This window comes from Osmerus eperlanus, chromosome 24, assembly GCF_963692335.1.
Source record: "Osmerus eperlanus chromosome 24, fOsmEpe2.1, whole genome shotgun sequence".
In the NCBI taxonomy this organism is placed as follows: Eukaryota; Metazoa; Chordata; class Actinopteri; order Osmeriformes; family Osmeridae; genus Osmerus; species Osmerus eperlanus.
Window position 1 is genome coordinate 3,403,117 of NC_085041.1, and position 16,985 is coordinate 3,420,101.

The 16,985-nt window shown below is 47.1% G+C and overlaps 1 protein-coding gene and 1 long non-coding RNA gene across 5 annotated transcripts; one reads left to right on the forward strand and one right to left on the reverse strand.

Annotated features, from left to right (window-relative positions):
• Nucleotides 1-322: 322 nt before the first annotated feature.
• On the forward strand, nt 323-10,529 carry s100p (S100 calcium binding protein P). 3 transcript variants are annotated; one of them, XM_062450827.1, is made up of 5 exons: nt 323-783; nt 6,949-7,071; nt 7,418-7,588; nt 8,050-8,245; nt 8,636-10,529. In XM_062450827.1, exons 2-5 carry the CDS (start codon nt 7,019-7,021, stop codon nt 8,918-8,920), a joined length of 705 nt encoding a protein of 234 aa, XP_062306811.1. In that variant the 5' UTR covers nt 323-783; nt 6,949-7,018; the 3' UTR covers nt 8,921-10,529. The 3 variants fall into 3 exon arrangements, with proteins under 3 accessions (XP_062306811.1, XP_062306810.1, XP_062306807.1); XM_062450826.1 differs by having other exon boundaries at nt 323-701; XM_062450823.1 differs by lacking the exon at nt 323-783 and adding an exon at nt 1,251-1,419.
• A 512-nt stretch (nt 10,530-11,041) lies between these two features.
• Nucleotides 11,042-14,279, reverse strand: LOC134011389 (uncharacterized). 2 transcript variants are annotated; one of them, XR_009928419.1, is made up of 4 exons: nt 13,974-14,279; nt 12,965-13,054; nt 11,288-12,700; nt 11,042-11,131 (listed from the first exon to the last, which is right to left on the reverse strand). It is a non-coding gene; the product is annotated as an uncharacterized LOC134011389 (long non-coding RNA). The 2 variants fall into 2 exon arrangements; XR_009928418.1 differs by having other exon boundaries at nt 11,081-12,700; nt 13,974-14,248.
• Between the last annotated feature and the right edge of the window lie 2,706 nt (nt 14,280-16,985).

Consider the following 16,985-nt stretch of genomic DNA (forward strand, 5'->3'; position numbering starts at 1 on the left):
AATGAAACCTTGGAATATACCCCATGTCATATGATAGGGCCTTTCAGAGAGGCTGTTTGCTTATTTTTAGTAGGGGCAATTTTTTCACGTCAGGATACAAAAATCTGTTTAGCCACCTGTCATTCATTCATTCACTCGCGCTCACTCTTTTATTAATTCCGTCATTCAGTCAATCATTCTTCCACCCGACAGTCAGAGTGTACTGGTCATGAACTAAGTTATCAGTTATTTGGGATCTAAAGATAGCTGTTTGATATCTTCCACTTCCCGTCCGGTAAGTGAAGATACATTGGGGGAGTCAGATTCACCAGTTTGCTGCCCGGCACCCCAGAACCCTATGACGTTATTCTGACAGCTGTGGACGTAAGACTATTAAAACCCCAATCGCTCCAGCCCCTTCAGAAAGAAGCTTCTCGTCCAGAGATTCTTAACATCTGAGCGTGAGACAGATAACATCCGGGTTAAACCCTCTGACCCTCCACATTGAAGCCGGGCGATCCTTCTTCAACGTAGGCGACTGGGCTCGTGCTGCACTTCCTGACTCGTGGGATGATCGCTATGTCCAGTTCAGACTCCCGACGTTCCGGCTTTGACTCTTGCGACCGCAGAGCGCGTCCGCAGCCCGCGGGAGACGACGAGGCGTTGACAGGGTCGTCCGGGAGACCGATGGCACTGCGTTGAGGAGGAACCTCGCTCGGAAGGTGAGGGGACACAAGGCTTTGGGGCTGAAGATGGACCTGGGCCTGATATCCAGCCATCGTTGACGTGTCTTTGCCCCCCTTGGTTAGTCCTCTGTGTGTGTCAGTGGGAGCCTGTAAGTGGGTCTGAACTGGTCTGATTGACAGTGTGACGAGAGAGTTCCTGACTTGAGGTCGTGCCTGAGGAACACAGCGAGGTTAAACATTCACATGTCGGTGGCCGGTGTCAGAGGTGACCTTCGACCTCCCTCTCTCTCTCTCTGCCTTTCTCACGCTTTACCCCTCTCCCCCTCTCCCTCTGCCTTCCTCTCTCTCTCTCTTCCTTTCTCTCTCTTCACCCCTTTCCCTCCCCCTCTCCCTCTCCCTCTCCCTTCCCCTCTCTCTCTCTCTCTCTCTCTCTCTCTCTCTCTCTCTCTCTCTCTCTCTCTCTCTCTCTCTCTCTCTCTCTCTCTCTCTCTCTCTCTCTCTCTCTCTCCTCTCCCTCTCCTTCTCTCTCACTCCCCCCCCTCTCCCTCTAAGTACACACAATCACACACACACTATTGACTAATGCCTGACCTGCGGTCCCTTAACAGGGCACATAAATCTAGCTGCCACACAGTCTTGGAGGGGTAATCCACCTGGTGATGGACAACGGTAGTGTAATAGAAGCCATGCTGGACGAAGCTCCGCACTCCCTCAAGTCTTTCTGCCACACACACACCCCAGAACCACAGCTCAGGTGAGATTCATCCTGCTTGTGTTGAAAAGGAACTGAAAGCAGTCTTAAGAGTTACAGGTTTGATAGTTCTGAATGTGGATGTGCCAGTGGATTGAAAACAACAAAAGTCACTTGATGTATTTCAGGTGGGTTTGGTTTACCTTAATTTCCCTAATACGACTTGACTAAGGTTAGACTACACTCTAACATCTGTGGGCAATGTTTCTTTAACTTATTGTAACCGGCTCTAGAATCTTCCACAACGTCATGGCTTCCCCTCACTCCCACTGTTCAACTAATATTTACTCTACACTGCCTGCTCCCCGCTCAGCCAGTCACTCATTCACTTACTTTGCATCATGGAGTATTCATGTGCACTTTAAATTAGACCAGTTCAATATTTACACTGAGGTATATTGACGTCCACCGCTAATGCTGGTGTTGCTAGGTGTTCCCAGGAGACACAGCTGTGTACTCACTTAAGGTCGGACTGGTATTAGCATATTCCGTAAACGTTCACACTCCCAACAAAATTGGGATTAAAAAATACAGTGTTAAAGAGGGGGCATGTTAGCAGTACTGTGAAAACTTGTTAGGAAGATTTAATGGAGATGTGACGGTCTATGTCTGTGTGTCTGACCTGGCTACTTTAAATGTGTTCAGAGACCCATGTGCATGTTTAATGGATGAACTGGTTAGGCACCAGGACACAGGGCTGTTACAGGTGGTGACTGTTTGAGGGATTAAGCTATGTAAATATACAAAGGTGAATGGGTGAGAGGTCCTTCACCACCAGAACACGAACAGCATCAGTTGAACTGAATAGTATTTCGAAACACACACACACATACACATACACATACACACACACACACAAACACAAACACACGCAAACACACTTGAACGAGAATGATGGATTGGAAAAAGGGAGGAAAGAACAAGGGAGGTATTTTAAAGAGGGCTCAGTAACAAGGTCAGAGTCAATCACACAAATCCTGACATGCCGAAAGGCCCGTGCTCCCAATAGGAGCACAAATACCCATCGAATTCATGAAGAGGGTGTGTGTATCTATGAGTGTGTGTGTGTGTGTGTGTTTGGGTTATAAGAGACACGTCTGGCCTCCGTTTCAAGCCTTTCTTCCGGCGCTAAATGTTACTCTCTGTTCCCCAACGTCTGTTACTTTCTTTTCTCTGAGTCACCGTTCCCCAATCATTCGCTCAGAGAAGCCTCCTCCTGCCCTCGCACCGGGCTGCATCTGAGGCCCTGTTATTATCCCCCCCCCACCCCCACCCCGCCCCCCCAGCCCCCCCACACCCACCCGCATCCACCCGTCCCTGGTGAAAGCCCGGGCCTCCAGAACACTCCAGACTCCCATGCAGGCACTCAAATAGCACCAGCACCTGGCTCTCACGCACTCGCCTTCGACAGCCACTGAGGCAACGTGGCATTCCTCTCCCCCAAATCCTACCCCACCAAGCTCCCCCTTACCCCTTGCCCCCTAGCTGCACCACCCCCTCCCCCCACCTGCTCGTTCCCAGCGGCAGAATTTTTCCGTCCCCGCGGGAAACCGTTGCCCACTCGCAGGGGTGGATGACATGCAGTCGCCTCATAAATTACACGTTGCGAAATTTGAGGATTGTCCCTTTGACGCCATTTTACCTAAGCCCTCTGAAAATACCCGCCCCCCTCTAAGTGAATCCCCGTCACCCAGGTCTGCGAACTTGACGGAAAACATTTGTGTCGGAAAAAGCACTTCACGCTTAAAAGGGCAACAATGTTTAATTCCCAGGTAGACCCGTTCAGGTTAATGTCGTTGATTAATATTTCATCGTGGCGGGCTTTGTTTGTGTTCTGGAGCCATTAGCTTGTCTAATGGAGCAGCTAATGCTGTTTGGATTCTGTCCGAGATGCCTGGAGCTGTCTAGGTGAAGTGCTCTCACACAAACACCCTCTGTCATTCACAAAACAATATTATTTTCTTTTTTTGTAAAGCTTTAAAAGCTTTTAAAGACACGTGAATCACTAATGAGTGGCTCATAAAAAAAGTGTAGAAATGAAGGTTAGTGTATTTCGATTTTATTTGTGTGTGTGTGTGTGTGTGTGTCGGTTTCTTGAGATCCAGGGGGTTTCAGACCCTGTGGGGTTTTCTGACCTTCATGGGACAGCTTTTATGAATGAACATTCCTTTCCATGTGACCTCTAGGGCTTGAATTTTAGAATGGATGGCATGTGCTCATAAATTTCCCAACAACTCTCATTCGTTCACGCTGCACACACACACACACACACACCTCCCATGCTGGGGGCACCTTGTTGATGACTGCTGTAATCCTTCTGAATCGGGGTTTTAAAACCCTACTGACATGCTAGTCCCCTTGGCCACCTGTAACACCTGCAAGTTCATAGATTTTTTTTGTAATTCTTGCCGTCACAGAGCATGCCCAATAGTACCATCAGAAAGCACAGAGTTAAATTCTCCCCTAATGAGAGTAATAGACCAGAAAAAAAACTCCCATTAAAACATCATTATAACTCCCTGTTGATGGTGTGTGTTTATGTTGGTTTTGTTAAAGTGACAGTTCACTGAAATATTCAGATACACAGCCAGTTGGAAGTCAGTGTTGAGGGTTACACAAGCTGTCACACCTGTACTCCATCTAAAGATGATTACGTTAACCTGTGTATTCAGTTTTAAATTAGCAACTTGTTGCATAGTAGCATTGAAGTGGCATAATTGGCATTGTTGCGATTGCGTGGCAGTGTCCATGGAGTGCCATTAGCTTTGCTACCTTCATTAGAGCATAGTGCTCCCACTCATCTCTCATACAGCGCACAATTACACACCCAATCTAGCATGAAATGACAGGACCACTAATGACATCAACAAGGATCATTCGAAAGGAAAACATTGTTGATTTCAGCCTAAATATAAAGCCTAAAGGAGTGTTTTACCCAGTAGGAATGTGTAAAGAAGTGTTTTATTATGTGGGTCTCATCTTGTATCCAGCTAGACATACTGTTTACAAACAGAGAGCTCATTGTTTCGAAAGATTAAGTCCAGAACTCTCGCTACAGCGGACAAAGTGTGTTGGCTGAGTCGAGTAATAGCCTAGCGTAGGTATTGCTGTTGCGCAATTCTGGAACCCATCGCAGAAGGAGATGGACTATTGGACTATGGAGTATTGCTGTGAAGCATCTGTGTGTCTGGTGGTTGTCCAACAGACAGTTAGGTGAGTGCTGGGAATCATCTGTTCTCGTTTGAGCATGTCAGAAGTCCAGAAGGCCATAGTAGCGTTTGGAGTTAGCATTAGCGCTCAGCGAGGTTGATGACACAAAAAAGGCTTGGAAGGCAAATCAACGTCGAAACCCTGACACAATACTGTGGTGAGACTTCTAAAATGGTTAAACTGGTACACAACAACAACAAAAACACATTAATCATACAAGAAGCTAAACTCCTTTGGAGTGGTCTCTTGACATTCACAGCTTTCCCCAGAGATTCCGTAAGTCTCTATTTGAGGTAAATAGGAAATGAAAATGCATACTCCCTGAGGAGAAGTTGCTGGACATTTGGCATGGTTAAGAGGTGTGTTTATGGAGCATAGTAAACTTAACGGAGTAGGCCTGAACCGACTCGTAGTCCAGATGTTGCTACTGATCACAGATGGTCACCACTGCTTGTAATGCATGCAGAGTAAGATGTATGGCTTTGGATTTCAAGGTGACCTGAATGACAGCCAAAATTCACAAATGTGCTGCCTAATCATCTCTATTTGACCTAAGATACATTCCAGAGGAACCAAAGGAATCCTAAGGTGATCTGGTCGACTGTCGCTTCCTGTCGCTTCCTGTCTGAGATCAGCCTCGTCTCCTGTCTGTCCCTACCCAGATCTGCTCCATCGTCTCCCAGGGCAACACAGTGCAGCCTCATCCGTGCTCGTCCCTCCCCAACCACCTTCATCCACAGACTGCTACTCATCCAAACTCATCCTTTCGCACGCTGAAGTCGCAAAACTGTTCTTCATCACGGGTTACCAAAGTTTGACTAAACATTGAATTCCCCAGATAGTACTTTAGTACCCAGATGGTACTTTTTTATATCTTAATTTTTTTGCGTTATTGAACAGATATGTTCACAGAGAGACAGAAAATGAATGAGAGAGAGGGGGGGGGGGTGAGACATGCAGAAATGGCCTGAGCCGGAATCGAACCCAGGCTGCTGCACTAGGACCCCATTGTTCTGCAGTTTTAGTCAACTTTAGCATAACGGATGGCCAAGTCAGCTTTCACTGTGCTGTTGAAATCACGTGGCTCTGAAGGAGCGGCTTGTGTCCCGGGTGACCTGGTTCAGGGAAGGGTTGACACGTGTAAACGGCATGGAAGTACAGGAGCAACTCTCTGCCTAATGAAATGACACGCATCACTCTGCCCTGGTCTCGCCAGACACCTGGGGTGACTAGTTATCTCCCCTGGATATACACAGGGCCAGTGTGTGTGTGTGTGTGTGTGTGTGTGTGTGTCCAAGTGTTTTTTTTATTCTGAATGCTAGCCACGTGTACATCAACACAGACACACAGACGTGGACACACTGAACTGCTCTTTTGTTGTGCTCCAGTCAGCGACTAAGCCACGCTTGATATTTGCACGCCGGTGTTTCACACGCTCGCCCTCACCCGAGCCTATCGACGAGCCTGAGTCGGCCGTCGAGGGGGGAGAGGAGGGAGAATGAGGTGGAGGGAGATGAATAAAAAGGGAGGAGATGGATGAAGTGGTGGGCGAGCGAGCAGGCAAAAGGGGAGGGAGGAGGCTGGAGAGAGGGAGGATTGGAGGAGGATGGAGGGGATGTGTGAATAGCTGATGGCTTTTAGTGGTGAATAGTGTTGGAGGATCAATGTGCTTTGCAGCTCCACGTCTGGAAGCCTCGTCATTATGCCTGCTCTGCTCCGCCGTCCGACTATGAATAGTCAATTACAAACGAACGGGCAGGAAATAGAGAAACAGGCGAGTGGGTTTGACGCACATCCTGAGGCGCGTGCCTGTGTTTGTGTGCGCGTGTGTTCCCTCCCTTTGGCTCTCTCACGCTCTGTCTCTCACTCACTCGCTTGCTCTCTCTCCCTGCCCACTTCCCTCTCTCTCCGTCCCTCCATTCCTCCCTCTCATTTTCTCTAATTTTCTTTCTTTCTCTCTCTCCCTGCTCCCCCCCCCGTCTCTCTCTCTCCCTCCCCTCTCCCTCCCTCTCCATGGTTTCCGTCCCTACTCGCAGTCCTTGGATTACACCAACCCAATTGCCAGTTTGCTTGTGACTCCTGTGGATGTGGTTCTCAGCTCTGAGAGAAACTTGCCTCTCTGGCAGTGACTGACTGGATGAGATTTAACCTCAGCTTTTCTGTGAACAACAGCTGCCCAGCCTCACGCTGTCTGAGGGCCATCCCTGACCAACTTTGGGGCTGTGCCAGAGGGGCTTCGGTGCTGTAAGGAGATGCGTCGCTGCTTCCCAGGGGGTGCTGGATAGGGGCAGATGGGTAACAGAGTTTGCGTGTCGTTGGCAGGTGGTTGCAGCAGCCCAGTGTGAAGTCCTCCGACAGTGGTGGACTACAAATCCCAGCGTCCTCGCAGAGCATGTTCCTCTGGGCAGGAAGTAAAGGAGTGCAGGGAGGAGGAAATGAGAGGAGGTATTGTATCCCTTATGAGTTTGTCAGCAACACATTCAGGTTTTTTTTCTACGAATGCTTCTCTCCAGTTAGTTCAAACTTTGCTGCTGGATGAAGTAGTTCTAAGTAATGTTTGAATGCAAAACAAGTGTGCATCAATAAATGCTATTAAGAAACCAATCACAAGATGGTGAAATCTACATTGATCTGTATCGATCAGTCATACGTTACCTTATTGATTTAAACTGATGCTTTTTAATCCTACCCAGATGGATGGGATGTGAAGGTGAAGCACGACAGTCGTGCGTGCACGTGTGCGTGTATATGCCTGTGTGTGTGTGTGTCTAAACCTGTTGACCTTCGTCAGGGCCGTCTACCAGAGTATCCGTGAGTATGACGTGTTGGACAAGAGGAAGACGGTGACGGCGCTGAGGGCGGGGGAGGACAGGGCCATACTGCTGGGCCTCAGCATGGTCCTCATGTCCGTCATGATGTACTTCGTGCTGGGCATCACCCTGGTGCGCTCCTACTCTGACAGGTAACAGGTGTGTGTGTGTGTGACTGTGTGTGTGTGACTGTGTTTGTGTGCGAGTGCACCTCGTCTCTCTATTTCGGTCTTTGTCTTTTGTTCTACGTGCGCGTGTGTGTGTGTCTCTTTCTTTATCTCTGTGTCTCTCATTTTATGTGTGTGTGGGCAGAATTCCCTCTCCTGCTCTCCAATTCCACATACGCCAGTAGATTCGCTGAACTAGAATCAAGCTTTTTTCCTTCCAAGCATAGCGTCGCTCTGTCTGTCATGGGTCACATGTCTGTGACTTGGCTCAGGAATGTTCAGGGGGGACCAAAGTTGTCTGCCGTCGACGTCCAGGACAACAAACGAAGCAGAAAGCGGATTGGACGAAAAAAAAAAAAATCACAGGTCAGTGACTCTTGGCTCGCGTGACGCTAACCCCTCCTCACCCCCTCCCCTCCCTCCCTCCCCCCCCCCCCCCTCCCCAGCGTCTGGACCGAGGAGTCCAGCTGCACGGTGCTCAACTCCACCATCGTGGGGGACGTCAACTGCAGCTACAGCTGCGGCTCGGAGTGCTGGAAGAACTCGCGCTACCCCTGCCTGCAGGTCTACGTCAGCCTCAACTCCACGGGGAAGGTGCTCCGCCTGGCCCACAACGAGGAGGCCCAGGACAGCAACCCCGAGGTGGGACAACCCTCGCGACCGTGTCCCCCCTAACCCCTAACCCTCCCCGCAGTCAGAGTAGAAATCGAGAAAAGAATTGAGCAGGAGACCACGAATGATGCCTAACTGGACATTGAATCCCTGACCGGCATTCAACCAGGAAGTCTTCCTCATTTAAAGGCACATTGAAATGAAATGATGTGTTTGCTCTGTCAAGAGTTTCCTACCAGGTGTCTTAGCACTCCCAACCCTTCTGTTGAGGAGCACTGAAAGGGGCGACCTAGCTCAAGCTCACCCAAAGCGTCTGACGGCGTTTCCCCCCCCCCAAAAAGCATGTCGACAGGCGCGGCCCGTGTGTACTAACGTGTGTCACCCGTGCGGCCTGTGTGTCCCCCCCCCCCCCCCCTCCAGTGTTTCTACGTGCCCAAGTGTCGCAAGGACTACGCCGCCGCCGTCGCCATGGTGACGAACATCTCGGAGCGGCTCGGGAGGCAGCAGACGGTGCCGTGCTACTCGGACCCCGAGCAGCGGGAGGACAGCGCCATCCTGACCCGCCTCTACGGGAAGCTCGCCGTCTTCCACTCCCTCTTCTGGCCCACCTGCACCCTGATCGGCGGGACCGCCATCGTCGCCATGGTGAAGCTCACGCAGTACCTGTCGATCATGTGCGACCAGGCGAGCCGGATCGGCAGGTGAAAGGGCGACGGGGGTTTGCTGTCGTGACAGCCGTGCCAGAAGAAGGTTCTGGACAGTCAGGCGTGGTCCACCTCTGCTGTGTTTGGACTCTGGATTTGAACCCATGTCTCCCATGTAATACAAAACATACCAGAGCACTAACTGGACCATCAAACCAGCAGCAAAGTCATCTAGAGAGTCCTGGACCTCTACTGTGATTCTCCGGGCCACTCGGCCAACAGCAAGGAACCTCGCTAGTCTCTATGGGATGGAGGCGGTTCGGTGACCTTGCTTGTGTTAGCTCGCTTGGTCAGTGCCTTGGAATCGCGCAGCAAATCAACTCCGGCAGTGATTTGCACCACAGAAGTGTGTGTGTGTGTGTGTGTGTGTGTGTAAGGGGGAGCGGACTGACCTTGGACTGGTGACCAGGCCTTTCAGCTGCCCCTGGTATCTTGGCGGGCTCTCCCAAAGAAGCACCCGCAGGACTGGCAGCGAGGAGGTGAATCACTGTGAGCGCGAGACACGTACACACACACACACCCACACACACGCAAACACACACACGTACCTTTTGACAGCCTCCAGAAACAGACCCACGGTGTGAGAAGACGAGGATTAGGGAACGTGTCCAGCAGCGGCCCTGACCCGCCCTTGACCCGCTTCCGTCGGCGCTACTGAACCAGCCAGGATGTGGCGACAACTTAGTGACATGTGGACAAATGTTTGGAACTCCCACCCCACCTCCCTAGATTCTGCTCCAAGTCTGGCTTCTCATGTTACCCACAGTGTCAGGCGGAAGCTTGCACAACCCCAGGGGGGGCTGGAGAGCTTTCCAGGGCCCCCTCACCAGGGGTGTGACCTCTCCCTCCACAGCCTTGACCAGGAGCCACCCTTGGCCCCCAGCCTGCTCCCCAGACACTGGAAGAATTTCGATCCGTTTAAGGGTAAGATGGTGAAAATTACCCGCAGCTTGTGAGAGGGTCAAAGTGTGGCTCCTGCTATGTTGCTAATACCTAACATGTTGTCTCAGATCCGCAGAGGGGTGCGACAACTGGGGTTAGGTGTTCTTCCTGGATAGGTCTGGGAAACGGAGACTCCATTACCAAGCGAACAATCTGGGAGGGCTTGTTTTTGTACCAGTGTGTCTGTCAGGAGAAAAGTGTTTGTCACAAGTGAATGATATAGTTTGACAACCTAGATGTCTTAGAAGTCCACAATGCCTTATGTAATGTTCTGATGACTAAGTCCCTGTACTGTTTGGGGGAATGCTTGAAATGTAGGCCATTAGCTGCAGCACACTGAAGCACAAATCCATTAGAGAGGTGGGGGGTATTCACAGAAGGGTGATTGATCACAGTCATTCAGACCGATTTGGAGAAACGTCAATTATTCATCATTGGTGACACAGCTGGGTGGCCACTGCTATTTCTGTTGGTCGGTTGTGTTGTCGTCAACTTCATCATGTATGTATCATGTATGTATCATGTATGTATCATGTATGTATCATGTTGTGTTTAAAAATTGACTTCTGTTGGATCTGCTGATCAGGAAGCTTCTGAGCTGAACATCCTGTAGTTTCCGGATGATTCAGCTGGTGGTTACAGGTCTTCACACACACACACACACACACATACACACACACAAATGCAGGTACACTTCTTCTTCTTCTTTCCAGTGTAATGGCATTGAGAGGTGCATAACCGGCACCTACTGTTCGGGAGTGGGATTCCGTCGGTCTAAGGTTTAATTTAAATTTTTTGTTCAGTTAGCACTTGTTCTGTATAAAGGCCTATTTATGTATTTTTTACTACAGCTTTTGAACTGAAGAAAAAACAAACCAAAAGAAGCATCTTATATAATGTTTTCCCCACTAACACACATGATGGCAGGACAGACCCTTTGCATGTTATGGGAGGGGGTACACATTATATCAGGTGAAAACCTGACTGGTAAGTAACTTGTACCGCTGAGCTAACTACTTATGTGGGATTTGCTAGAGCTAACCAGACGGGCGAAAATACAGGGTGTTGAAAAACCTCAATGCAAATTTGACCACAAAGGTCAAACATTTCTTGATAGATGGCAGTAAACATGTCAGTGAATTCGAATCCTTTCATAAAACAAACCAATCAACATAATATATGCATAAAAACAAATAAACAAGTTTATTATTAGACATTGAACAGGAAAAAAAACTGTAGTAGGACAAAACTGGAAAAGGTTGCAGGTCTTCTGAAAAATGCCAGAAACAGAAAAAGTATGTAAACTCACAGGCTATAGCATGCAGTCATCAGTAGAATCCATTTAAAGGGCTTCATTGATAATCAAACTATGACAACAATTGTGTAGTTTTACGAGCAGCAAAACCTGTTTGGAATGTGCACTGACTTGTTAAATTAGCAACTGGCTTGGACCATCACGGGTGCGGTTGAGGTAAAGCACAGGTTCCTTCGTTGTGAGATAGAAGATGGCCCTGATTGGTCCCTGGGACGGCCCTCTGGAGATGTTACATTACATTTTACATTTAGTCATTTAGCAGACACACTTATCCAGAGCGACTTACAGTAAGTACAGGGACACTCCCCCAAGGCAAGTAGGGTGAAGTGCCTTGCCCAAGGACACAACGTCAGTTAGCATGACTGGGAATCGAACTGGCAACTGTCGTGGAAGTTTTTGAGAGAATCAATCGTTTAAGCTGAAGTCGGGTGAAGTACAGAGTTAATGTTTATTTGACGTAGATTTGAACATAATAACGTTATCAACATAACATCATCGACACACAAACATAAGACAATAACACAAAGACAATTCTATACAGCTCCATCCAGCATTCTAGAATGGAACCGGGAGAATCCAGCCCACCAGCACTACCCAGCTGATGGCCCTGAACCCCCAGAACATTCTTCAACAGACCATTTTATAGATACGACAGTTCTCAAAAGCCATTGGTCCATCCTACAGACATGCAGCTATACCAAATCTCTTCTGTCATTGGTTAAATCCTTAGAACAATACAGTTGAATCCACATTGTCTTCAGACCAACTGTCTCTTCCCCCCAGGTGAGAACTCTCTCAGGTCACCCAGACTTCCCGTCTCTTAGACTTCACGTCTCCTAGCTAGGTGTCATACAACTACAGGTGGCATCTCTACCAAATGGAGTTTAATCAACATACATTGTATCAAGCTTCTTAACCAACTGTAAACTTATCCTAAAACACATTCATTGTACATAGGCCCAAAATTTCTTTCACACAACCTTCGGATTACTAGCCCGATTCCCTCACCACTCAGCCACCTGACTCCCCAGATGGTTGTTCTAAAGAGGAAATGGATTTGAAAGCATGGTTATATTTATTAGAATTTGATGAAGAGCAAACCCCCAAGCATACAGCAGACACTGAAGTTCTGAGAAGCCAATTCAAAATGTACCTTTAACCTAGCCTACTCCAAATAACCTAAGGATCTGACACAAGCACTTCTGAGATCTCACTTGAAGCTGTTTTTTAGATATTTGCTTCCAGGTACCCAAGAAAGCACTCCCGATATAGAAACCCAGTTTGGTTAGGGTCATGCTTTTGTTTACCTCTACATAGGTCAGTTTCTATGTGCAAGTAATTTCAAACGCTTTATTGTTACCTCCTATTTCAAATAATCTGACAGCTCAGTCATGTAAATTGTCAAAACTTTACAGGTACCCAAGTGGTCGAAGAGGGTGAGGGTGAGGGTTGGTGGTTGTAGAGCATCATCATAGACAAGCTCAAACTCCGGGATCTCTCTAATGGCCTTACACTGGACAGTGTCTGCAACAAAAGAATATCCATATATTATCTTTGAAGTGAGTTAAATATAAATATCTAGGTCTATGTAAATATAAAGAGATTGACCGAATTATGTTGTCACAACAATCAGACAAAGCCCCCCACTAGAGCCCACATGACAAGCTGACAAGGTAGCTTTTGGTGGCATCATATCACAATTTTGTGATATTGCTCTATGTGTCTGCTTACTGCTTGGTGCCTGCCTGCCTAATACCAATGTGTTTACAATAGGCAATTCAAAACTACCGTAGATGTTGGTGCGTGTGCATGGTGTAGGCCATCAGACACAACCCAATATTCTCTTGGCTCTCGATTATCCTCACACTGGATAGGTTTCTGCAACAGAATGAAGTATAGTTATTAAAGTACAATTGTATCAAGGAGTAGTTATCATACTGTGTGTGTGTGGGGGGGGGGGTACACAAAGTGATTGCCGATTGCACAAGGGCAGGGCAGAGATAAGAGATTGATACAGATTATATATTTTTTTTAATTAAATGGGACCTGATCGGTCACCTACCTGATGGTCTCACCCAGCTGTGAGATGTTTAAACTAACTACACTTTACTCCACCTGGTCTTTTTTGATGAGAGAGTGATAAAGTGATAATTAGACTACCACTGACCCCCTCTGCGGAAGGGTAGCATTTAGCAACTGGCTAATACAATGTGTCTGAATATGTCTACCACATGTAAATATGTCTACCACATGTAAATCGCATATTTACATGTGGTACATGTGTGTTACATGTGTGTGCCATGTCACCGATAACATTAGAAATGGGAAGTACCACTGTTTACTACTATCCTTCATGGAATGCTATTCTTAACTTTGCCTACTATACATTTCGTGCAACCGAAGAAGTATTTCACATGGTGTGTCACACTGGGTAGTTGGACCTGTTATTGGTCATGTACATCGATGAGCACAAGAAGTCCTTAGTTTAATATTTTGAAAAACTAAGCATTACTGTACCTTTGATTTCTTTGGCAAACACGTTCCCATGTTGAATGCGTATGATATTGGCTAGTTCTTAAATGGCGCAGTTTATTTGCGTCACGCGTCATAGCTTTAGCCACTCCTTTCCTACTTCTGTCGAAGTTATTTTTAAGTAAACTATCTTAAAACTAAAAGTTTTGTCTAAACTGAGTAAAACTGTGGTGCTGAAGACATGTAGGCCTATGTTTTCATCACTGGCGACCTAACAAAATTGAATATTTTACACAGCATTTTAGAAGTAATCACAATTTCTTACCGTGTCAAGTTTGTGAAGTTCAGTTCTGGCTTAGTCCTCACAAAGATCTTCTGCCATGTTCAGTCACCAACCCCAATATCCTAAACTATCCTAGTTTTTAATCAAAGTCAAAGACAGATGAAGTCTTTGGTTCAGAAGTACAGTACTTCTGAGCAGGAAGGACTGTGAAGTGAAGTCTCTTGCCTTGCAGGGTGTGTTTATATTATAAACAGGAAGATCCAACCCAGTGTCCCAATGCTTATGTAACTACTCCCTTCAGTAGAAGAAGAGGGTTGAGCTTGTTCTCCTGTGCAGCAGGGAGTTGTTCTTGCCTATGCGTCCCACCTGCTCGGGTGCCGTCTCCACCCGGTTTCAAGGTTGTTTCTGAAAATGAAAAGATAGAGACACAAAATACAGCCTTTTTCCCACACTGTGGTCAAAACTCGTCTGGATTGTTCCCTCACGTACTTCTCCAATGGGGCCTTAGAACAGGGGTTGTATATCCAAAGGTAGTCAGACCCGCCGGTCTGACTCGTCCTGAAGCAGTAAAGAGTTACAGTCCCAGCATCACCTTATCTCCCATGATCAAGCAGTAACTGAGTCAAATGAGATGCAAACAGTCGAACACCAATGATTAAACACAGATATTGAAATCAAGAACCCAATCTCCTGTAGCGGGGTTTGCTCGTTTAAAGATAGAAATACTTAATTTATCATAAAGTCTGGGGCACCACCCTAATATTGGTTTAGGACATTAGGGAATCCTATGTTTAATATGTAATAATCAGTCTCATCTTTAGGAATGAATTCGTTCTAAGAGTAGAGCCAATCGTAACATCAGTGAACACGCACGTCAAAATATCTTTACAATGAATTTATTCAAGTAAGGTAAACAGATCTTATGAAAAGTTGGATTATGGGTTTGATATGAGAGATTGGTTTCAATGAACAGAATGAAATGGTCTAACTTAAAGAAAGGCAGAAATTGTACAGTCAGTGATTACATCCTTACAAATCATAAACAGAGCTCACGCCAATGCCATGTCGAGGAGGAAAGAGCGTTAGCCATAGTTACGTTTGATCAGGGGTTGATCAATGATGTTGAGGGCGGTTTGCGCCAAAGGTCCATTTGAAGAATCTGAAGTCACAGCGCGGCTGCGCTGGGTCATGTGACTGAGTCTGCGGGATCTCAGTGAAGTGGCATTTGGAATTGCGTTTTTGGTTCTTCTGTTGAAACGTCCAGATAGTGTCGCGATCACTATAAAGTTGAATCTCAGGAGAAGCTTGGCGACGTCCTTGGAACGCCAATCCTGATGGCGTTCATGCCATGGTCGGTTTCGCTGGAGTCAGAGATTGATGGTCATCTTAGGGCTTTATACAGTTCGAGGGAGGACCCGTCTGGGGTCAGATGTGGATTGGGGGAAGCTGGGTTCTCAACTCCCCCCTCCTTCCTTCACACCTACCAAAGGTGTGATCTGATCTCTGGCTGATCATTCGATGGTTCAAATATTGTTCTGGACATCTTGGTACAGTTACAAAATATAGTTGAATGATTGTTTTATTATGATAGCTTCGTGTAGATACCAAGAATGACGTGGTTATCTTTCAGGAAGAAGGAGTTGTTACTAGAATCAAGATTTCAGTGAACACAACATTAAAACAAAGTAACAAACATAACACAAATATCCCTCTCATAATTCTCCACCTTGTACTCTTGTGGTAAAGTCTCAAGAACTTTCCTCAAAAGTTCTGATCAAGGTATGTTCTTTGTTCAAATCGCCGCCGAAACGGATAGCAAATGGTCGCTGGAGACGTGTTGTCTAAATCAGGCCCTTTGAAGCTTGCAAGCTAGCAGGAGGGCTGATTTGGTAGATTGGGGAGGTCCCCCCCCCCATTCTATGGTTCCTTTGCATCGGCGTTTGGTGGGTAATCAGCATACTGAGGGTGTCACAAGGGCTGATTCTGATGTGATTGAATCACTCTTCAGGTGTGGCAAGATGTTGGCTCCGTGTGGTCTTGTGGACCTCACTACAACTGGAAGTGGAATATGTTTCTGTAGATACACTTAAATGAAGCACAAAGGGAAATGACTGCAACAGCACATAATAAACCTGGGCTGTGGAGCCAGAGACCGCCAGAGAACACAAAGGAGAGAGAAAAGGAGAGAGAGAGAGTAAAAGCAAGAGTAAAAGCAAGAGAGGGAAAGAGAGGGAGGGAAAGAGAGAGACAGAAACAGAGAGATAAAGAGAAGGGAGAAAGGGAGAGGGAAAGAGAGAGACAGAAAGAGAGAGAGGGTAAGAGAGGGAGGGAAAGAGAGACAGAAAGAGAGAGAGAGAGCGGGAAAGAGAGGGAGGGAAAGAGAGAGACAGAAAGAGAGAGAGGGAAAGAGAGACAGAAAGAGAGAGAGAGAGAACCATGGTCATTTTCCAGAGTGTCAATGCTGGAACGCTGTCTCTTGTTTACATCCTGATCCTTACCACCACTTTCTGTGAGCAAGTGAACACTACAGCACTCGTCTCATTTCCTTTTCCTGTCTGCCTCGCCTTTTTCTACCAGAGCCTGCAGGTTGTTTGCCTCCCCCTTTTCTATCAGAGCCTACAGGTTATTAGTTTTCTGGCAAGTCCAGGCCGACAGCTGGAAACGAGGGACTGGATAGTCTGTCAAATAAAATGCCAGTAAAATCATGCAATCACTGAGAACATGTTTTGTACTATTGATGAAAGACTCAATGAACACAACGATTCGCTGATCTGCACAATAAACAAGTCTAATCATAAGGCCAGTCGTTCAATATTTTATAATGTGGTGTGTGTGTGTGTGTTTGGTCTTATTGTGTGGCTGGAGCACAGAGACCTGTGTAAACACAGGAAACCACAGGAAGCTCTGCTCAGAAGCATCCTGTCCGACACGTTGAACAGAGGACTGACATTCCTCTGGCTTCCTCTGGCTTCGACAGTGTGTGTGAGTGTTTGTGTGTGTGAGTGTGTTTGTGTGTGTGTGTGTGTGTGTGTGAGTGTGCGTGTAGATTAGCTC

Excerpts from the sequence above, each read along its gene's own strand:
- s100p (XM_062450823.1), top strand. The coding sequence starts at position 1,325 with ATGGACAACGGTAGTGTAATAGAAGCCATGCTGGACGAAGCTCCGCAC. Across the intron at positions 7,072-7,417 it reads GGAGGAGGAAATGAGAGGAG|GGCCGTCTACCAGAGTATCC; the intron begins GTATTGTATCCC and ends GACCTTCGTCAG. Across the intron at positions 7,589-8,049 it reads GTGCGCTCCTACTCTGACAG|CGTCTGGACCGAGGAGTCCA; the intron begins GTAACAGGTGTG and ends CCCCCTCCCCAG.